At 41.2% G+C, this 18,764-nt stretch overlaps 1 protein-coding gene across 4 annotated transcripts in view; it reads left to right on the top strand.

Moving 5' to 3' along the window:
• The window catches only part of ELMO1 (engulfment and cell motility 1), a 580,426-nt gene that overhangs the window by 138,084 nt on the left and 423,578 nt on the right, over positions 1–18,764 (top strand). For all 4 annotated transcript variants that reach the window (XM_018047160.1, XM_018047159.1, XM_018047158.1 and 1 more), the window contains exons 3-4: positions 1,735–1,775; positions 3,114–3,186. In XM_018047160.1, the coding sequence (XP_017902649.1) occupies positions 1,735–1,775; positions 3,114–3,186 (114 nt within the window). The remainder of the gene's footprint in view (positions 1–1,734; positions 1,776–3,113; positions 3,187–18,764) is intronic.

The raw sequence follows: 18,764 nt of genomic DNA, 5'->3' as shown, positions 1-18,764 counted from the left end.
ACAGATAAGCTAGTTGTGGTTCAGCAAATTAAGGAAGATGTCAGTCTCACTGCAGGCAGGTTGACACAGCTAGGATTTAAACCAATTCTGCTTGATTCAGATTCCTTCTGCCATACCTCAGTGCCCAGAGGGACAGGAGGAGAAAGTGTTAGCTGCTATTCTGTGGTTGTATTTGAAAATCCAGGACCGTGTGTTGTATTTCTTTGATTTCTCTTCCCCATTTGTTTCTTGTCTGTGATGTGTTCCTTTGGTAGACACACTCCTGCCCATCCCAGGAGACAGCTGGGGTCTGTTTACATCCAAAGCAGAAAGAGTTTCGACATGTCTAGATGAGCTGTGTGTGTCTCTTCACTACATTCTTTCTATCTGGAGGCAGGCAGAGCACAGCTGCGGCTGTTAGGCCAAGAGTACAGCTGTAGTCAGCCGCCAGTTGACACCACAGCACATGGTGTCATGGTGCCGTTACGCGCGTGTGTCCTGCTCAAGCTGCGGCATGATTGACAATTGCCAGGACCACAGTTGTGGGAAGAATTCTATGTACTTTGTAGGAACAATGTCTCTATGCTTCATACTCCACTTGCCTCATGTTCTCATAAAATTACCCTACATCCAAGCTTGTTTGCAAAAAGCCAAACTACTGGTTGCCCTACCCATGTACTACTCTTGAGGAATTCTGGTGATCAGTTGACTTTGTAGATTGTTATTGCCTATGAGATCTTTGACCAAAACTATGTTTCATCCTGATTTTAATGTGGCTAAGTTAAATACTGGGGCTTCCCTGGTGGCTCAGATGGTAAAGAATCTGCCTGCAATGCAGGAGACCTGGTTTCAATCCCTGGGTCAGGAAGATCTTCTGGAGAAAGAAATGGCAACCCACTCCAGTATTCTTGCCTGGACAATTCCATGGACAGAGGAGCCTGGTGGGCTATGAGATCAAAAAGAGTTGAACATGACTAAGTGACTAACGCTTTCACTTTCAAGTGAAATATCATGTATATTTTGTTCAACTCGCATGTTAAGTATAGAAAAAAGGACCCAAAGGATAATACATCATTAATGCATTACTTTGCCGACTAAGGTCCGTCTAGTCAAGGCTATGGTTTTTCCCATGGTCATGTATGGATGTGAGAGGTGGACTGTGAAGAAGGCTGAGCGCTGAAGAATTGATGCTTTTGAACTGTGGTGTTGGAGAAGACTCTTGAGAGTCCCTTGGACTGCAAGGAGATCCAACCAATCCATTCTGAAGGAGATCAGCCCTGGGATTTCTTTGGAAGGAATGATGCTAAAGCTGAAACTCCAGTACTTTGGCCACCTGATGTGAAGAGCTGACTCGTTGGAAAAGATTCTGATGCTGGGAGGGATTGGGGGCAGGAGGAGAAGGGGACGACTGAGGATGAGATGGCTGGATGGCATCACTGACTCAATGGATGTGAGTCTGAGTGAACTCCGGGAGTTGGTGATGGACAGGGAGGCCTGGCGTGCTGCAATTCATGGGGTCACAGAGAGTTGGACACTACTGAGCGACTGAACTGAACTGAATGCAGTTGGTGGTGATGTCTGGTCGATTATTACTTTGAGAAAAACAAACTTACTGACAACAACCAAGAATAGCAAATGTAAATTGTTCTTACTTAAGTGTCTTTATTAGGCCTCTTCTTCTTCTTTTTTTTTTTTAGAGCTTAAAATGATGAAATGAAACTAACAGAAAGTATTTCCTTTTTTTCTATTTTTCAGAAAAAACCACTGTCTGCAATAATAAAGGAAGTCTGTGATGGGTAAGTGTTACTCAGGATTTATCCAGGGAGCTCCAGTCAGCATATTGAAAGGCAAATAAAATATTCTTGTGCAATCATTAAATATTACTCATTAAGTCACTACTTGACCTGCCTAAAGACACCAAGAAGTACTGTGTAATATTTCCATGTCTTTTCTCCCAAAACATTCTATCTGTTTCTCAAAGAGTGGGAAGCGTAGAAGTCCTGATATGTGGACATTGGGATTGATCTTATTTACTTTGAAAAGATGTGGTTCATTCATCCTATTCAGCAGGAGGCAGTCTAAGTTCCTGAAGTTAAGTGCACACTTCATCTGATATAAAATGAGAAGACCACTCAGGTCCCCACAAAAGATAAAATAATTTAAAAGACAGGTCAGTGGGTGGTTGTGCTGCCGCATGGAACTTCACAAAGATAGAGAGCTTTCCTGCTTCTCTTGGGCTGCTCTAACAATCCATGGATATGCAAGTTGCCTGAGGTTTTTTTTAATTTTTAAGGCAGAACTATGAATAGCATTTTACCTGGAATTTGTTTAAGGCCTGTGATCCTTAAATGGACAGAGGAGACTGGCGAGTTAATCTGTGGGATCGCAGAAGAGTGGGGCACGACTTTGTGACTAAACAACAACAATGCTTAACTGAAATGCTCCAGTCCACAGCCAGCACACTGACTGGGGATGGCAGACTACAGACAACCAAAATGTAACAGTTATCAGAAGTTTAAATTGCATTCATTTCCTTTGTTTTCCTCTCTCTGTTCCACTCACTCCTTCATCATAGGGAGGAATGGAACTTTATATTTAATGAGCCCTCCCTCAAACCTGTGAAGATAAAATACTTAAAGAGTGAACAATAGGCTTGGAATAAGATCTTGGTCTCAGGGTCATGAGAAGGGGGCTAAAGTCATTTTGTTTAAGGAACTGCACTGTGCGTATCTTGGGTACTGGCCCAGTTCCAATCACAGGGTGCTGCTGCTGCTGCTAAGTCACTTCAGTCATGTCCAACTCTGTGCGACCCCATAGACGGCAGCCCACGAGGCTCCCCCGTCCCTGGTGGGATTCTCCAGGCAAGAATACTGGAGTAGGTTGCCATTTTCTTCTCCAATGCATGAAAGTGAAAAGTGAAAGTGAAGTCGCTCAGTCATATCTGACTCTTAGCGACCCCATGGACTGCAGCCTACCAGGCTTCTCCATCCACAGGATTTTCCAGGCAAGAGTTACTGGAGTGGGGTGCCATTGCCTTCTCCACACAGGGTGCTAAGTTCATCTGACTCTATCATATGGACATGAAAATGATCCTTTTTTTTTTTTTGTAATCAGCTTTTGCTTGCATTTTTCAGGTGGTCCCTTGCAAACCATGAATACTTTGCACTGCAGCATGCTGATAGTTCAAACTTCTATATCACAGAAAAGGTAGGTCAACCACGTTATTTAATCTGGAACACTTATATTTAAAGGAAATCAAAACATAGCTGATGTTTTCTCTGCTCAAGACTAAACATGCTGGTCTAAATTTTACATCTCTCACGAAAACAGAGTCTGCAAAGCAACCAACCGCTACTTTAGTATTAACAAGGGGATATTTAGCCCATTCAAGAGTAAAGACCAAATATGTTTCTGTGTTCTGTTTTAGCAACAGCATTTGCCTTCTAACAGTGAATTTACTAATTATCTCTCTTCCTTATTGCTTGGTTTAAGCATTTATTTGATACTTAATGACTTAGTCAAGCTTTCCTTTCTCAGACTTTTTTTTTTTTTCCAGAATAACCTCTAAGCCCTGCTTAAAGTTATTGAAACAATGATAAAAACCATTTTGAAGGTGGCATTGTGTAGGCATTGAGTGTTCTGTGGTTCTTGGGAGCTCTGCTTTCTTCGTGGGTGATTTTAACTAGGAAACTTGGAAGTGAGAGAAGGATTGTGAATACTACAGTGGCTCTGGCAGGAAGTACAATTAATATCCTAGAGATTTCTCTTAGGAGAAGGGAAAAGTAACATTTATTGAGCACCTGCTGTGTGCCAGAAACTGGGCCCGCCTCATTGCATCTGTTTGTTAATTTCATCCATAAGACTACCCTGTGGTGGAAACCGCATTGGCTTTGGTTAACAGATAAGAAACTGAATCACAGCAGTCAGATGGCTTAGCTAATATCTCAGGAGTGATAAGCCATAGAACCAAGAAGCCAGTTCAGATCATTGTGCTTCTATCACTTTTCCTTTGGGGAATTCCTGGAGAAGTTTAGTATTCAGCTCGGTTTTATGGAGAGCTCACTGATATGCGTTAAGAGCCAAAATTGTCTTCATGGAGCTGATCGCCTTCTGAGGTTGGCGAGGAGGAAGAGGATGGGTCTGTGAACAGCTTTCATCACAGGAAGCTGGCCAGCTCTGGGACAGAAGTGAATACAGAGTGCTCCAAGAAAAGGGAGAACCGGGTGGCCTATGGCTCCTGGCTTTGTTTGTCCCAGTCCTTAGAGCGATCTTCAGTTGCCCTATCAATCAAATGGTGGTGGAAGTTGGAGGCACTAATAGGGTCTGTCCCACTGTGACTGCCCTCTCTACCCTGAGGAGGCAACAGGTGTTCAGTCCAGCCCGAAGGGAAGACAACCAGATGGATCTTGGAATTTCCATAACTGATCATGTTTTCCTCTGCACACTGATGGCCAGAAAGCTGAGAACATGTAGCCTAGATTTCCTGGCCTATGTTGTCTTTATTACTTGTGCTTGTTCCTTTGATTTATTCCGTAAACACACAATTTTATGTCTTTCTTTTCTTCTTGCTTCACTTTCTTAAGATTTTTCATTTATTTTATACTTATATAATCTGCATGCTATTTGTGAGATAAAGAAGATGTAAATAAATAAAAGTTAAATGCTAGCAGTTGAATGTGTTGTTGTTGATTCCCTTAAACAGAAGACTGTCTCACTTTACCTTGATTCACCTTTTAAAGGTAACTAAAATATTGTGACTTTGCGGGTATATTGGAAAAGACTGAATGGCTTTCTACTATTTAGGATACGATATGAAAAAAATTTTAAATTATTAAGTGATAAAAATATAGGACAACAAATATTATAATAGAGTTTTTCGAACACCACCAATTAGTGGGATGTGAAATCAATTTAGTTGGTTGCTGTAACATTAAAAGTTAGAATATAATAGAGTAGGCCAGAGTATATGACCCATGTTGTTTCTGAAAAACTTGGGTCATACACACACACACACACACGTATAATACAAGTATTTTGTGCTGGTTTTATACCCTAGGCTGTGGCCTAAAAGCCACTGAGTCACAAACAGCTCTGTCTTTGATAAACCATGTTGGTTTGTGTTCCCTGATGACTGTCCTGTCTTCTGTCTTCATTGTCAGGAGACCTCAATGTATTGGTGATTGCTAAGGATGGACTTCTCAGACCAGAGAACATAAACATCACAGGGAGCATCTTTTTAAAATGGAGATTTCTCAGATCCCGACTTCAGAGACTCATAATGGGTGGGCCTTAAATATGGCCTAGGATTTTACACTGTAAGGGCCCTCTGGAATTCTGATGCAGGTACTCAGGGACCATTAGGAAGAACACTGCTCTGGGACCACTTTTCTGAAGACTTGGGGCCCCAGTGTGGCACTGTGTACAATGAACAGAGGTCACGTGCTAAGTTTCATTTAGGAGGGTGTTGATGTACAGTCAGTTGTTAGAATAATTTTAAAATTCGTATATTGTTTATACTTTTATTCTAACTAACATTAATATCTACTTAGAAAATTCAAACTACTCAGATCAGTGGAAAAATTATTATTTTATTGGGCATGCTAGTTATTTTCTGAGAAATCTTGTTTGGCCTGAGGAGATCCTTAACATTGAATTTAGAGGGACTGCCACTTAAATCTGTTATCAGTCTTCATTGCCCAATAGCAAGGATTCTTCCTTTACTAAAAGTTTAAGGAATAAGAAAGCTCGTTTTTTGTTTGTAAATAAAATGTCATCACTCTTCCTCCTGCAGCTGTCTCTGGGCATAGCACACACATGTGACACAGAGCTTGACGCACACAGGGCAGGAGATGGACCTTGAATCCTGGGTCCACAGGGGTAAATCTGAGCCACCTTCAGTCTGCGGTTAGGTCCATCTAGTTCTTTGCAAGTATTCCTAAAAATAGAGTCCATTTCCCATTTTGAAGTAATGTATTTAGCATCATCTTAGTTACTTACAGCCCAGTGAGTTGTTAGGCAATATTTGCGTTACCATGGTAACCAGTGACTAATTTTTGAAACTTGTGCATATTCTTAGTTACTGACTTTCCCTTGTATATGAGGTGGTTCCCCCTCCCACTGGCAGAGATAAAATATCACCTGTAATTTTAAAGAAGAAAAATTCTCCAGCTCTGGCAGGACAAGCTAACATATTCTCTAACTGACGGCTGTTGACAGTCTTCTAGGATCCTCAGGAAGGCACCTCCCCTGCTTTTCTCATGTTATCCAAGCCCATTTTCTGAAATTGTCTTCATTTGCTTATTGGGCCATTAACTTTTGTTTTTCAGCACGAGGGAAAAAAAATGTCATGTTGTCGAGCAGTGTTCAGCAGAAGCATAGCATGCAAATGCTTAGAGAACATTAAGATTCAGCTATTTACAAGTTCAGATTCTGCCCTAGAAACTTTCATATTTCAGAGTGATGGCTCAGAGGCAGAGAGAGAGAGAATATAAAATAAAAAGTGAATTGTGTATTTTTCAGCTTTATTGAGGTATACTTGGACAAATAAAATTGTGAGATATTTAAGCATATGTCATGGTGGTTTTGATATACATTATGAAATGATGCTTATCTAGTTCATAACACACGCATTACCTCTAATTTTTCATTTGATGAGAACATTTAAGTTCTAGTCTCTTGCCCTGTGCTGTGCTTAATCTCTCAGTCATGTCCAACTCTTTGCAATCTAATGGACTGTAGCTTACCAGGTTCTTCAGTCCATGGGGATTTTCCAGGCAAGAATACTGGAGTGGGTTGCCATACCCTCCTCCAGGGGATTTTCCTAACCCAGGGATTGAACCTCGGTCTCCCACACTGAAGGCAGGCTCTTTACTGTCTGAACCACCAGGAATACTGAGCCACCAGGAATACATCCAAGAATACTGGAGTGGGCAACCTATCACTTCTCCGGGGGATCTTCCTGACCCAGGAATCGAATTGGGGTCTCCTGCATTGCTGGCGGATTCTTTACCAGCTGATCTACCAGGGAAGTCCTCTAATCTCTTAGCACATCTCCATGCAATGCAGTGTTATCAGCTAAGTCATCATATTTTACATTAGATCCTGAGACCTTAGTCATCTTATAATCTGAAGTTTGGTACCGTTTTACCACCCTCTTTCTATTTCTACCAACCCTTCAGCTCCTGGTGACCACTTTTTCTACTCTCTGTTTCTCTGCTTCAATGAGTTTGACTTTTTCTTTTTTAAAAAAATTCCACAGATAAGGGATGCCATGCAATATTTGTCTTTCTCTGTCTGAATTCTTTCCCTTAGCATGATGCCATGAAGGTACATCCATGTTGATACAAATGGCCAGATTGCCTTCTTTCTTATGGCTAAATAATACTCTATTGGTATATTTCTACCAGTCTTCTTTATTCATTCATCCATTGACATCTCTTAGGAGATGTTTCTGTATCCTGACTATTGTGAGTAATGTTTCAGTGGATGTGGGAATGCAAATATCTCTTCAATATCATGTTTTCATTTCCTTTGGATGTATACCCAGAAATGGGGCTGTTGGATCCTGTTTTAATTCTGTTTTTTTAGGGGGGAACCTTCATGTTTTCCCTAGTACTTATACCAATTTACATTCCCACCAACAGTGTATAGGTGTTCCCTTTTTTTTCATAGCCTCACCAGTACGTATCTCTTTCTATGTTTTGTTTTTGATAGTAGCTATTCCAACAGATGTGAGGCAATTTCTCATTGTGGTTTTAATTTGCATTTCCTTAATGATGAGTGATACTGATTAGTCATATACTTGTTGACTACTTATCTTTTTTCGAAAAAAGTCTATTCACTTTCTCTGCCCATTTTTTTAAATTGGAGTGTTTTCTGTTTTTGTTTTTGCTATAGAGTTGTGTGAACTTGTTATTTAATTTGGATATTAGCCCCTTATTGGATATATGACTTGCAAATACTTTTCTCTGTTTCGTAGGTTGCCTTTTCATTTTGTCAATCTACCTATGTCACCTCCTGGAAATCCTGGAGTCTCTACCACCTGGGCCCTAGTTTGTTTATGATGCCCCCTTTTTTTTGCTGACACTAGGCCATTGATCCTGATGGTATTAATAACTGCCTCAGGACACTAAATATAGGCTGTTACAACCTGTGAGTTTTAGTCCGTGTGCATGCTCAAACACTCAGTCATGTCCAACTCTGCAACTCCATGGACAATAACCCACCAGGCTTCTCTGTCTGTGGGCTTCTTCAGGCAAGAGTATTGGAGTGAGTTGCCATTTTCTCCTCCAGGGGATCTTCCTGACCCAGGGATTGAACTCACATCTCCTGCATTGGCAGGTGGATTCTTTACCACTGAGCCACCCTATTATGACCTACTTATTCCTTAAGAAGATGGCATGGAGGAAGTTATAACAGATAGTCTTCTACTCAGTAGAGATTAGCAAATACATTTTCATTTGCCTTTGATCTGGATTGTCTAAGGTAGTATTATTGCATTAATACCATATTTTTTTAAGGAAACAGGAAAATTGCCTTGTTATCCTTAACCCTAAGCATGCACACAGGTAGGTTCCCTGAAAGCACGGGGCATGGTAGAAGGCACCTTTAGGAGATCATTTACTTGTGGACCCTTGAAGTTTTCTCACAATTTCACAATGGCATTTGGTCCCCATGTGCTAAGACCTACCTCAGAATGTGTGAAGTATAGTGATAGACCTTGGCAGTATCTTATTTCTGGAAGTTCTCATTTTGTAAAAATAGAGATGGCCATGCCTCATCTAGACTCCTCTTTGAAGCTGGCCCCAGAAACCTTAGGGAAGGAAGTGGCGTCTTTGAAGGGCACCCCTTTTTAGTGCCATTCCTGCCTCCTAGATGCTGTGGATTCTCAGACAGGCCTTGAGCATCCCAGAATCCCTGGGCAGACAGGGATTGTGTATCCCTGGTACTTGTGTGTCTGCCTTGGGTCAGGAGACCACTTGGTTATTATGTGGAATTGAGTCTGACTATTGTGAACTATCAAGCTTTGGGCTCTATAAATAGTTTAGTAGATGAGTCCCTTTCATTCTCTGTATCCATGGATCTCAGGGTTAGTGGGGGAGAAAACATTGAAGTGAGCATAGGTTTTGAGAAAGAAGAGGAAGGAATCAAGTTATTATAGAAGAGAGAAGGGATCCAAAAAGGTCCTGGAGTGGGCTAACCATGTCTGATAAGAGATTAGAGAGGCTAATGGGAAAAGTACTCATTCAAAGACAGACATCTGCTTGTGTGTTTTAAGCCCTTTGGCAGGTGAGCTGGGGCGTTAGTTGGGGGATGGTAACAACTGTCCGGAACATGTGTTGGATCCTTGCTTTGTGGCAGGCACTAGGCTTAGCACTTCACATGGGCTCTTTCTTGTACTTGAGTCTTCACAGGGAGCTTGTGAACCGGGATTATTGGTACCTGCTCCATTCTACAGAGGGTACAGCTGAGGCTCAGGGGACATCAGTAACAGATCAGGGATGGGCTCAGGTCTGACTGAAGAGCCAGTGTCCCATGCTCTTGGGCCATGCTGTGGGACAGGCAGGAATCTCGGCAGTTCTCAACATGCTGTGCCGCAGATGGAAGTCACACCGGCTCTTGGTGCTGGAGATGGAAATCCATCTTTCCATCCTCTCTTCTACCTCCCTAGCTTCCTCCACTGACAGTCCTCACTCTGCTACCTCTCGGTCCTCCAACAAGCATTTGAGCCTATTTATATCCATGACCCAATAACCCAATTGCATCGACATTGCTGAACAAAGTAATCTGCCTTAGAAATTCCCCAGAGATACACACATTACCAACAGAATTTCTTTCCCCTTTGGGACAAGTTTGGTGAGCCCAAGGGAGCTGGTTCCATCCCTGTATGGGCAGGTTGGCTTTGTACAGAGACAGTGGGTGGTGCTTCTCAGCTAGGTTGGTTGACACTTTACACAAGTGCATGAGTCCCTGTTGGTCACTAAACAGATTGAGAACAGGGGTGTCGTGTGACTGGCTTAAGAACATTGTTGTGTAGACAATTCAAAGCATTAGACATCTCTTATGTACTTGCTTCATCTTTTAAAACTGTCTACAATATTGTGGAGTTTAGGATATTATTGGGAAAGAATTGGGGAATTCTCTTCTATATGAGTATAATGTGAAAAGTGTGAAATTGTTTTTAAATGATAAAATTACAGATGATAGAGGTAACAGTAGGGTTTTTCAAATCGCTGGTCACCACTTGTTAGTGGGTGTTAAATCAACTTAGCAGGCTGAAGGAGCATTAAAATGGACTATAACAGGATAGAAAAGATCAGGGTGCATTACATGTGTGGTTTTGTGAAACATTTGTTTCGTGTGCTTTATATGTAATATACATCTAGTCTTATTTTTTATCCTGGGGTCAAAAATGTTTGAAAGTCACTGAAAATATTTATGAGGTGGGGGGATTCACTCGAGAGAATAAATACAAGTAATATTAAGTAGTTTAAGGAAGTTTCATGTTTGGAACGTTTTCTTTGTTGAAGAGTGGAATGCACACACACAAACACACACCCACACACCGACTACCATTGCCACCCAACAAAACACAAAGCAAACTGAGGCATGTCTTCTCCTGGGAAGCTGCCCCTCCGCTGGCTCCTAGGAGGCCATGTGTCCCTTCTCTATTGCCCCCAACAGCCAAGGGACTGGAAGTTGATGCCTTTCCCTAGCTGAGCCCTGCCCCCTTACATTCTCTCCTGGAAATCTGAACTTGAGAGGTGAGTTGGGTGATGTTGTTTGCTAGAACAGAAAGGACAAATGGAGTCAAAACTACTGTGATGTCAAGGCGAATGCATCTTCCTACAAGGTGAACACCGGCCTGCAGAAAGGATTGGGGCTTGAGATGGGTGGGGCTGAAGGCCTGTGAGGAAGCCAGAGGAGGGGGAGAGGGAGAGGCTTCCAATCCTATTTCCTCTCTGTTCTGTTTTCTGTCTTCACATCCCTGTGAGGGCATCTGCTGTGGCATTTCAGTTCTGCCTCTGAAAGCACTGTATGCAGGTCTCAGTTACTCTTGTTCAAAGAATTTTCACTGGGACAGGCATTTTAATTTGAACAAACCAGAGCGCGGGAATGTTGTAAATTTCTTTATGAGACATCCCCTTTTCTGCTACCTATGGTGAAAGATTCTGGATTTGTTCAATAGAAGCCACTGTGGCTGCCTCAGCAAGTTGTCCCTCAGCCAGGTGTGACCAGCATGGGTTGCGACCTGCTGATCTGGGGAAGCGCCTCCAGGACTGGCACTCAGCAGGCAAGGACGGGCAAAGAAAGATCCGGGACTGGCACTCAGCAGGCAGGAACAGGCAGAGACAGATGTTCCTGCTTTTCGGCTTGCCCTGGCCTTTCAGCTCTACTGAGGCTTCTGACTCCCAGTATTTCTCTCTTGCTGCCCCTTTGCCCCATCTCCTGCCTTTCTCACACTCTGCTGCCTGTCTGCTTTTGATCCTCACTCTACATTCACATGTGCCTTCCTGCTGAATTCTTCTTTTTTTGATTTGTAACTGAACCTGACTTCTGGTATGGATGCTCCTTGCCCTGCTGGCTGCTTGTATGCCTGTCACCAGTCTTTAGAAAGTACTGGACTCTTCTAGAGGCTGCTTGTCCCGGATCTACCAAATCATAATCCAAGGCTGTCAAGGGAAAAGAGCCATGCATGCATTTGAGAAAAGTGACTCGTACTGATCTCCTGTATGTGCCAGGCACTGTCCTAAGCTTGAGATTTTTTTTAGCATCTTAATTGAGATACAACTCACACACATAAAAACTACCATTTAAGTGTGCAGTGGTTTCTAGTATATATACAAAGCTGTACAGCCCTTTATTTTTTCGATAGTAAAGCTGCGTCATTTCTGTTCACGTCATTTTTGAGTTCTGATCTAGCCGCTCTCAATGTGAATATAGATCATGGCCTCGGATCTAGCGATGCAGATCCAATAGATCAAGTCTGGGGTTCAAATATTTTTAACAAGTCCCAGTGGTACCACCAGTGCCACATTTGAACATTACTCATTGGAAGTGTGAGCAGCCTCTGGACCTTTCTCTTTATTCCTGCATGTCTCGGCTGAAGAAAAATGCATGACCTAAAAGTTATCAGTTATGTTTTATTCAGGGGCTTTACTGAGGACAGGACACCAGCTTCTCGGAGAGCTTTTATCCAAAGAGATAAAGGAGGAACTAGGATATGTGGGAGTTTTTGCTGAAAAACAACAGCAAACATTTAGTGAAACATCAAAGATTCCTGCTAGTCACAGAAAACCAGGCATCTCAAGTTAATGATTTTAGTGCTTTCTATGTTTGGGCAGATGCAGAGTCTGGACTCATTGCAATTATTCCTTAGATATGCATCTTAAGTATCTAGGGTCAGTGTCCTGTTTTTGTCTCTATCCTAAATTGCCCTCAGGGCACGCCATGGAAACTGGCTACTGTGGCTGATGACTTTATCGGGGGCAACATTTGTTGTTTACGAGAATGGCAGGCAGTGTTTTTGGCTGCAGAAAACCCATATTATGAATTCTTACCAGCTTGTAGTCCTGTGTGCTCCCTGATAATGGAGACAGCGTTCTGCTTGACTTTCACTGTTGCTGAGAGAGAATGAGGTCCAGCCTCCTTCCTTAACCTGGCTGTCAAGGTGTGTCACAGTCTAGCCCCAGTCAACACATTCCATTTGCTGTCTTTTTCTTGTTCTCTCTGCTTTAGCCAAATTGCCTTGATGTTCTCCAAATAAACTTTGCTCTGACTTCCCTGGTAGCTGTACTCACCTGCAGTTCAGTCCTGCCCAACCTCCCGCACTCCCTCCTATTCTGTTTCAGGTACTAGATTAGATACTGTGTAGAAAGAGATGAAATGGCAGACTCCTTGCTTCTGGGGGAGGTGAGTCTTAACAAGGAATACACATGGGAAATAATGCCATTCAAATAACTGCCATTTCAGAACAGTCAACCCTTCTGTCCCTACCAATCCTTAATTATCTGAGCTGGAAGAGACCTTGGGTGCTTGCCTGAAATAATCTTCACCCCAGTGTTGGAGATTAGTGTCTTCATTCAGTCCTTAGCTCTAAATACCTTCCCTTGTCTCTGTTGTTGTAGGAAAGATTGTCTCTTTAGTTTATCATCTCTTAGACTCATTTGTTAGCTAAGCAGGATCTGCATCTCTTTACTGTTGCCTTAAAGTGTGACTTAACTATTAATTTTTAACCACCCCACCCCCCGCGCCGGCCCCAACCAAGTTGCAAATACTTTACAATCAAAACCTTCATTTTTCACCTCGGGGGCCCTGTACAGTGTCTGATGTGGTTCCTTGAGCATATTCTGTAGGTATTCGAAGATTGCTTGTGGATTTTATGTGATGCAGTTTTTTTGTGTGTAACATAAAAGGTACAATTAGTTGCTTAATAAATTATGTATGATATTGGTTAATTCAATTACCAGAATATGCACATACACTTCCAGATTATTCACAGTGGAGGAATCCTAGAGTGAATAAATGAATCTTAATGCTCCTCTTAAGAGTCTTAAATCAGTGTTACAAAGTTGGCTTTCAGTACTCCACGACTGATTAATTTTCTTTCCCAAAATAAGTATGTGCGTACATACATACACACACATAATATTTATACTGTGCTGGATGTCGACTAAAATTTTTAAAGATTCATGAGATTTCACAAGATGATACTTAAACCCAGTCCTATGGATTTCAGTACTCTTTCTTTAGAATCAGTGACCTGTTTTTGAGAACTCACAGCAATAGCTATGGGAAGGGAAAAATAAGAGACCCTCTGGTATCTCATGTTATACAAATAATTCATCATTAGGCAGATCATCAAATAGTAATACAGTTTCAAAGTCAGTATTGATCATGTATTTTTGTTGTAGCAGGCAACAACCTCTAAGAACCAAACTGTAGTTGTGACAGAAAATTTACCCCAAATTTTGTGATTTATTTTGTTGTTCAGTTCTGAGAAACTGAGTTTTACTTTATTTCACCCTGGGGGATCCATTAATATTCTTGTGGCTCACCCACCTTTGGTTCTTTATCAGGCAGTTAACTCTGTTTGAAACAGTGATCACAGAAAAGCAGAGAGAATTCCAGGCTTAAATACATGTTTTAGAGTTTCCATGAAGGAAAACAGGGGCAGTAACTTTGAAACCTTGTCAGCATTTTCTGCCCTCCCCACACACTCTTTTTCATTAAATGAAGGCGAGACAGGATAGGCACAGTCCACTGTGGTGACGGATTTTCCAATAACCAAGGCACAAGTGAATGCAGCTGTTGTAGTTGGGATTATATGTTCATGTGGTGAGAACAGGGCTTCCTTGGTGGCTCAGTGGTAAAGAATTGGCCTGCAATGCAAGAGACACAGGAGACGCAGTTTCGATCCTTAGGTCCGGAAAATCCCCTGGAGAAGGAAAAGGCAACCCACTCCAGTATTCTTTTCAGGAAAATCCCGTGGACAGAGGAGCCTGGTGGGCTATAACCCATGGGGTCACAAAGTCAGACATGACTGAAGTGACTAAGCCCACAGCACACATGGTGAAAGCAAGTCACTAAGAACAGAAGCTGTAGCGAGAGTCTGGACCAATAGGAAAAGCACTTTGGAATTTATCATATTGTGTTTGCTGTGTCTTAGATCTTTCAGCTTGGGGAACAAAACTGCCATAGACTGAGTGTCTTAAAAACAACAGTTGTAGAAGTTGGAAGTTCAAGATGAAGGCGCTGGTAGATTCAGCATCTGGTGAGGGACTGCTCCCTGGTTCATAAATGGCCATCTTGTCATTGGGCCCTCCTAAGACAAAATGGGAGAGACAGCTTTCATCAGGGCACTAATCCCATTCACGAGGGTTCTGCTCTTAAGACCTAATCACCTCCCAAAGGCCACACCTCCTAATACCATCACATCAAGCATTAGGGTTTAACAAATGACTTTTAGGGTGACGCAGTCTGTAGCACATGCCACATGTGAACCCATAAAATTTTATTATCATCCCTTGGACCTTACATTTTGAGTTTCTCCAAGTCAGGAACCAAAAGATTATGAATATTATTAATATTTACTTTAAGGACATACTGGATTTTTCCCAGTTCAGTTGTCGAAGACAAAAGGGCAGGATGATAGCCACGTGCTACTCGGGTATTTGGTTCCTGGCGTGTTGTTGGGATAGAATGATAGGTACTACTCTTGGGTTCCCTCAGACCTTTCTCACTCAGTTCATCAAGCCCAACTTGTGAAAATGGAAATATGTACACACATTGGTACGTATGCATACAAGCATCAGACAGTTCTAAATTTCCCCAGGAGCTATCCAGCCCTGGCATTAGGCTCCAGCCACCCAGTCACCCTCCCTCTCCTGGTATCTTTGCTCTTAGTGACTCAAACTAAACTGGCATTAGACTTTCTGAAATCTCTGAAAACATCTGTGGGGTGTTTTTTTAGAGTTTTCTAATTAAGAGTTTAGGAATTGGGAAGGAGCTATCATTTTAAATCATCTGGTGCTTTTCCTCCAGAGAAGACTTGGAAGAGTATATACTTATTTCAGTATGAAGAAAAAAAAAAAAAAAAACAGTCTCAGTTGAGTCATATAAACGAGAGGGAGCAAGAGAGGGAGGGTACCGACTGCCACCAGCATTACTCAGATGTCAGTGGGTTTTATGACATGTTATTTAATGTTTACCACTGACTGTTGGATAGAGGCTATAAGAAGATGATTATACAGGCAGCTAACTTTTTTGCTTAGGCTCCCTAGCTTGTGTTTGGGAAGATACGGCTGCTTCTAGAATTGCAGGCAAAAATAAATGCCAGAGGTCATGATAATTCCATGTTCTCCAGTTCAGCTATTAAACCAGTGAATAGATTGACTCAAGTACTGAAACATTTAACTGTAATGTTCAGATACAGAACGAGTGACACATGAGTTTCCCGCAAAGGCAGGCACTTATTTACCAAAAATGACCCAGAGTACCCTTGTAAAAAAAACAAAAAACAGTAAAAAGCAAAAACCTGTATCAGTAGAGGAGATTCTGAGAACGGCTCTGTGACATATTGTATTTCAAAGCCAGAAACCTAATTGCAAATTTCCTGACCACAATCCCATTCATGTTTTTTAACTCTAAGAATGAGGTTTAGTTCTGAATAGCTATTGAACTATATTTCTCAAAGTTTTAAGATAACACAACATTCTGTGTGCCAAAGGTAACATTAAAAAGTCATGAAACAATTGTCATGATGTTGTTAATTTTATTATTTTTTATTATTTTCTGTTTTGTTTTATATTTTGAAAGTGTTTGCTAGGCCCCGTCAGGATGCCTTCATGACTGTCACTGACTGTGACCCGTAGTGTGAAAGGCATTTCATTACTCTCTTTGCTCTACAAGGTCATAGACAAAGTTAGATATCCTCACCTTTGCTATCCCAGTATCTAGAACAATGCTTAAAAGTTTAATTAGTGAAAGAATGATGCCCACAGCAATAATGTGTAGTGACTTAAAGGCAAACTTGAGGAGCAGGCATGATCGAAAGGAGGAAGGGAAATAAAACGAAGATTAAAGGTTTGGTAGAAAGATTGGGAAGAGGGCAGAGGAAGGAGATCTGGTCACAACCCCAGAAAGGTGTTTTGTCTTCAATGTTTTCTGGATATGGCCCTCTGTGACATTTGGGGTTTTAGGATGCCCACTTTCTACTGTAATCAGAGTTAAGTTGCAGTAATAACTATTGCAAGATCATTTCTTTTTTATCTCCATAGTTCCCATTCATTTTTGCATTAAAAATACCCCATGTTTAGTAACATAAAACAAAAACCTTTTATCAGCAGAGATGATTAGTTATACTTACTGGGTCAGCCATTTGGACATGGCAAAGCAAGGATAACCTGTCTGGGATGATGTCTGGAGTCCCATCTGGGAAGACATAAATACCTGGGGGCTGGAATCATTTGGAAGCATCTTCACTGTATGTCTGGCTCCTGGGCTCGGGTGACTGAAAGGCTGAGCTCTAGTGGGACTGTACACTGGAGTATCTTCCTGTGGTCCTTCCATGAGGCTTGGGTTTCCTCACAGCATGGTGGCAATATTCCTAGGAGCTCCCTGGAAGGGTGCTTCCTGAGAACCAATATTCCAGGAGAATAGAGCAGGTGTTTGATGCTTTATGACCTAGACTGGTAAGTTCTGTTGAAACTTCCGCTCTAGTCTGTTGCTGAAAACAGTTCTAGGCCTGCCCAGATTCAAGGGGAGAAGATATGGGCCCCTTCTTTCTATGGAAAGGATGGCAAACAACTTTGGGGCTTTTTAATTAAACCACCACATGCCACACCACGTTACCTTTCTCCTTCAGGGAAAAACTGTTAGCGGAGTTACTATTTTCCAGAAGTTATCCAAAAACTAAACTCGATCTTTTACTTTTGCTAGATTTTAATGTTTTAAGCTAAGAGGAAGAAGACAAGATAGTTAAAATAAGAAAAACTGAAGAAAGTTTACCTCATTAAAGCATAGAGCATCAACGATGTTATTTTTCATGTTGACAACGGGTACAGGTGGAAGAATGATTTATTGCTTCTTTTTCTTAAGGGTGGCAGGAGGAAGCTGGGTAAGTTGAGCAAGTGTTCAGAGGAAATTAGAATCAGGCACTTGGATATTTACACCTTCTTTTAAGTATAATTTTTGGGGAAATGGGTTCACTTCCTTTACCATGTCTGAAGACTGTAGTTAAAAAATAAGTGTTTTGTTATCAGCAGCAGCACCTGTAACCCAGTCACTACTCTTCATTTTTCAAAGACAGTCTTGTGCTTGGTACTGTGACTAAAGAGAAAGCTGAAAAATACCTGGTGTGTTAATTGCAGTCCTATCCAGGTTCTGGGCTGGTGTTGGACGAGTTAACTTTGGTTATCAAGTACATTCTTCAACCCCTTCTCACTCTTACAGGGGAAAATTACAAAAAATAAAAAATAGCTTTAAAAGTGATTCATTGTGATCTTATTTAAGTTTTTCCATTTCATTTAGAGATGAATAGGAAGGGAGGGTTCCTCCTTTATTCTTATTGTTTTGATGTATTTCTTCTCTTTTCTCATTTTTTCTCTGTTCCCAATGTTTATTTTTAATTCTCCTGTGGCCCCTTTTCTTCCTACTGATTCCTTTCATTCCATCTTTCCTCATTACCATCTCCTTTTTTAGAATATTAACTATCTTTTTTAAAATTTCTTTTCCTAGTCTCTCTTCATCAACTTTTCTTTCTCTCCCTCTCTCTTGAAACTTCAGACTTGCAAGCACTGTAGTTAGATACAGTATTTAGAGTTTAGATATAAAAAATAGTGAGGTGCCACTTTACTAATAACGAAACTTACATAAAACTTTCTTTTTTTTGGTATCTGCTACTCCTAAGCAAACAGATGTGAAATTTTCAATTTCATTAAAAAATTTATGCACACAGATAAACATATTGGAGACATATTAGAAGTAAAAAAGAAGAGTAAAAATTGCTTTAATTATCAGAATCCTAGTATTCAGAGAAAACCACTGACATTTTAATGTAAATACTTCAGATATTTGAGTATGCATAATTTGCTTTGCAAAATAGGATCATTGCATATACATTCTTCTCATAACTTGCATTTTAACTTAATGTATAATATGCATCTTGACACGTTAATACACTCTACCTACTTCACTATGTTATGACAACTAAATGGCATAATGCTGGTAAAACACTATGCCAGGCGCTTTGCCCATGGTCATCCCTCAGTGAGTTGTATTTCCCA

Source organism: Capra hircus, chromosome 4 (assembly GCF_001704415.2).
Source record: "Capra hircus breed San Clemente chromosome 4, ASM170441v1, whole genome shotgun sequence".
Taxonomy (NCBI): Eukaryota; Metazoa; Chordata; class Mammalia; order Artiodactyla; family Bovidae; genus Capra; species Capra hircus.
Note: the sequence above shows the minus strand (reverse complement) of the source record. Positions and strands in the feature narration are given on the sequence as shown.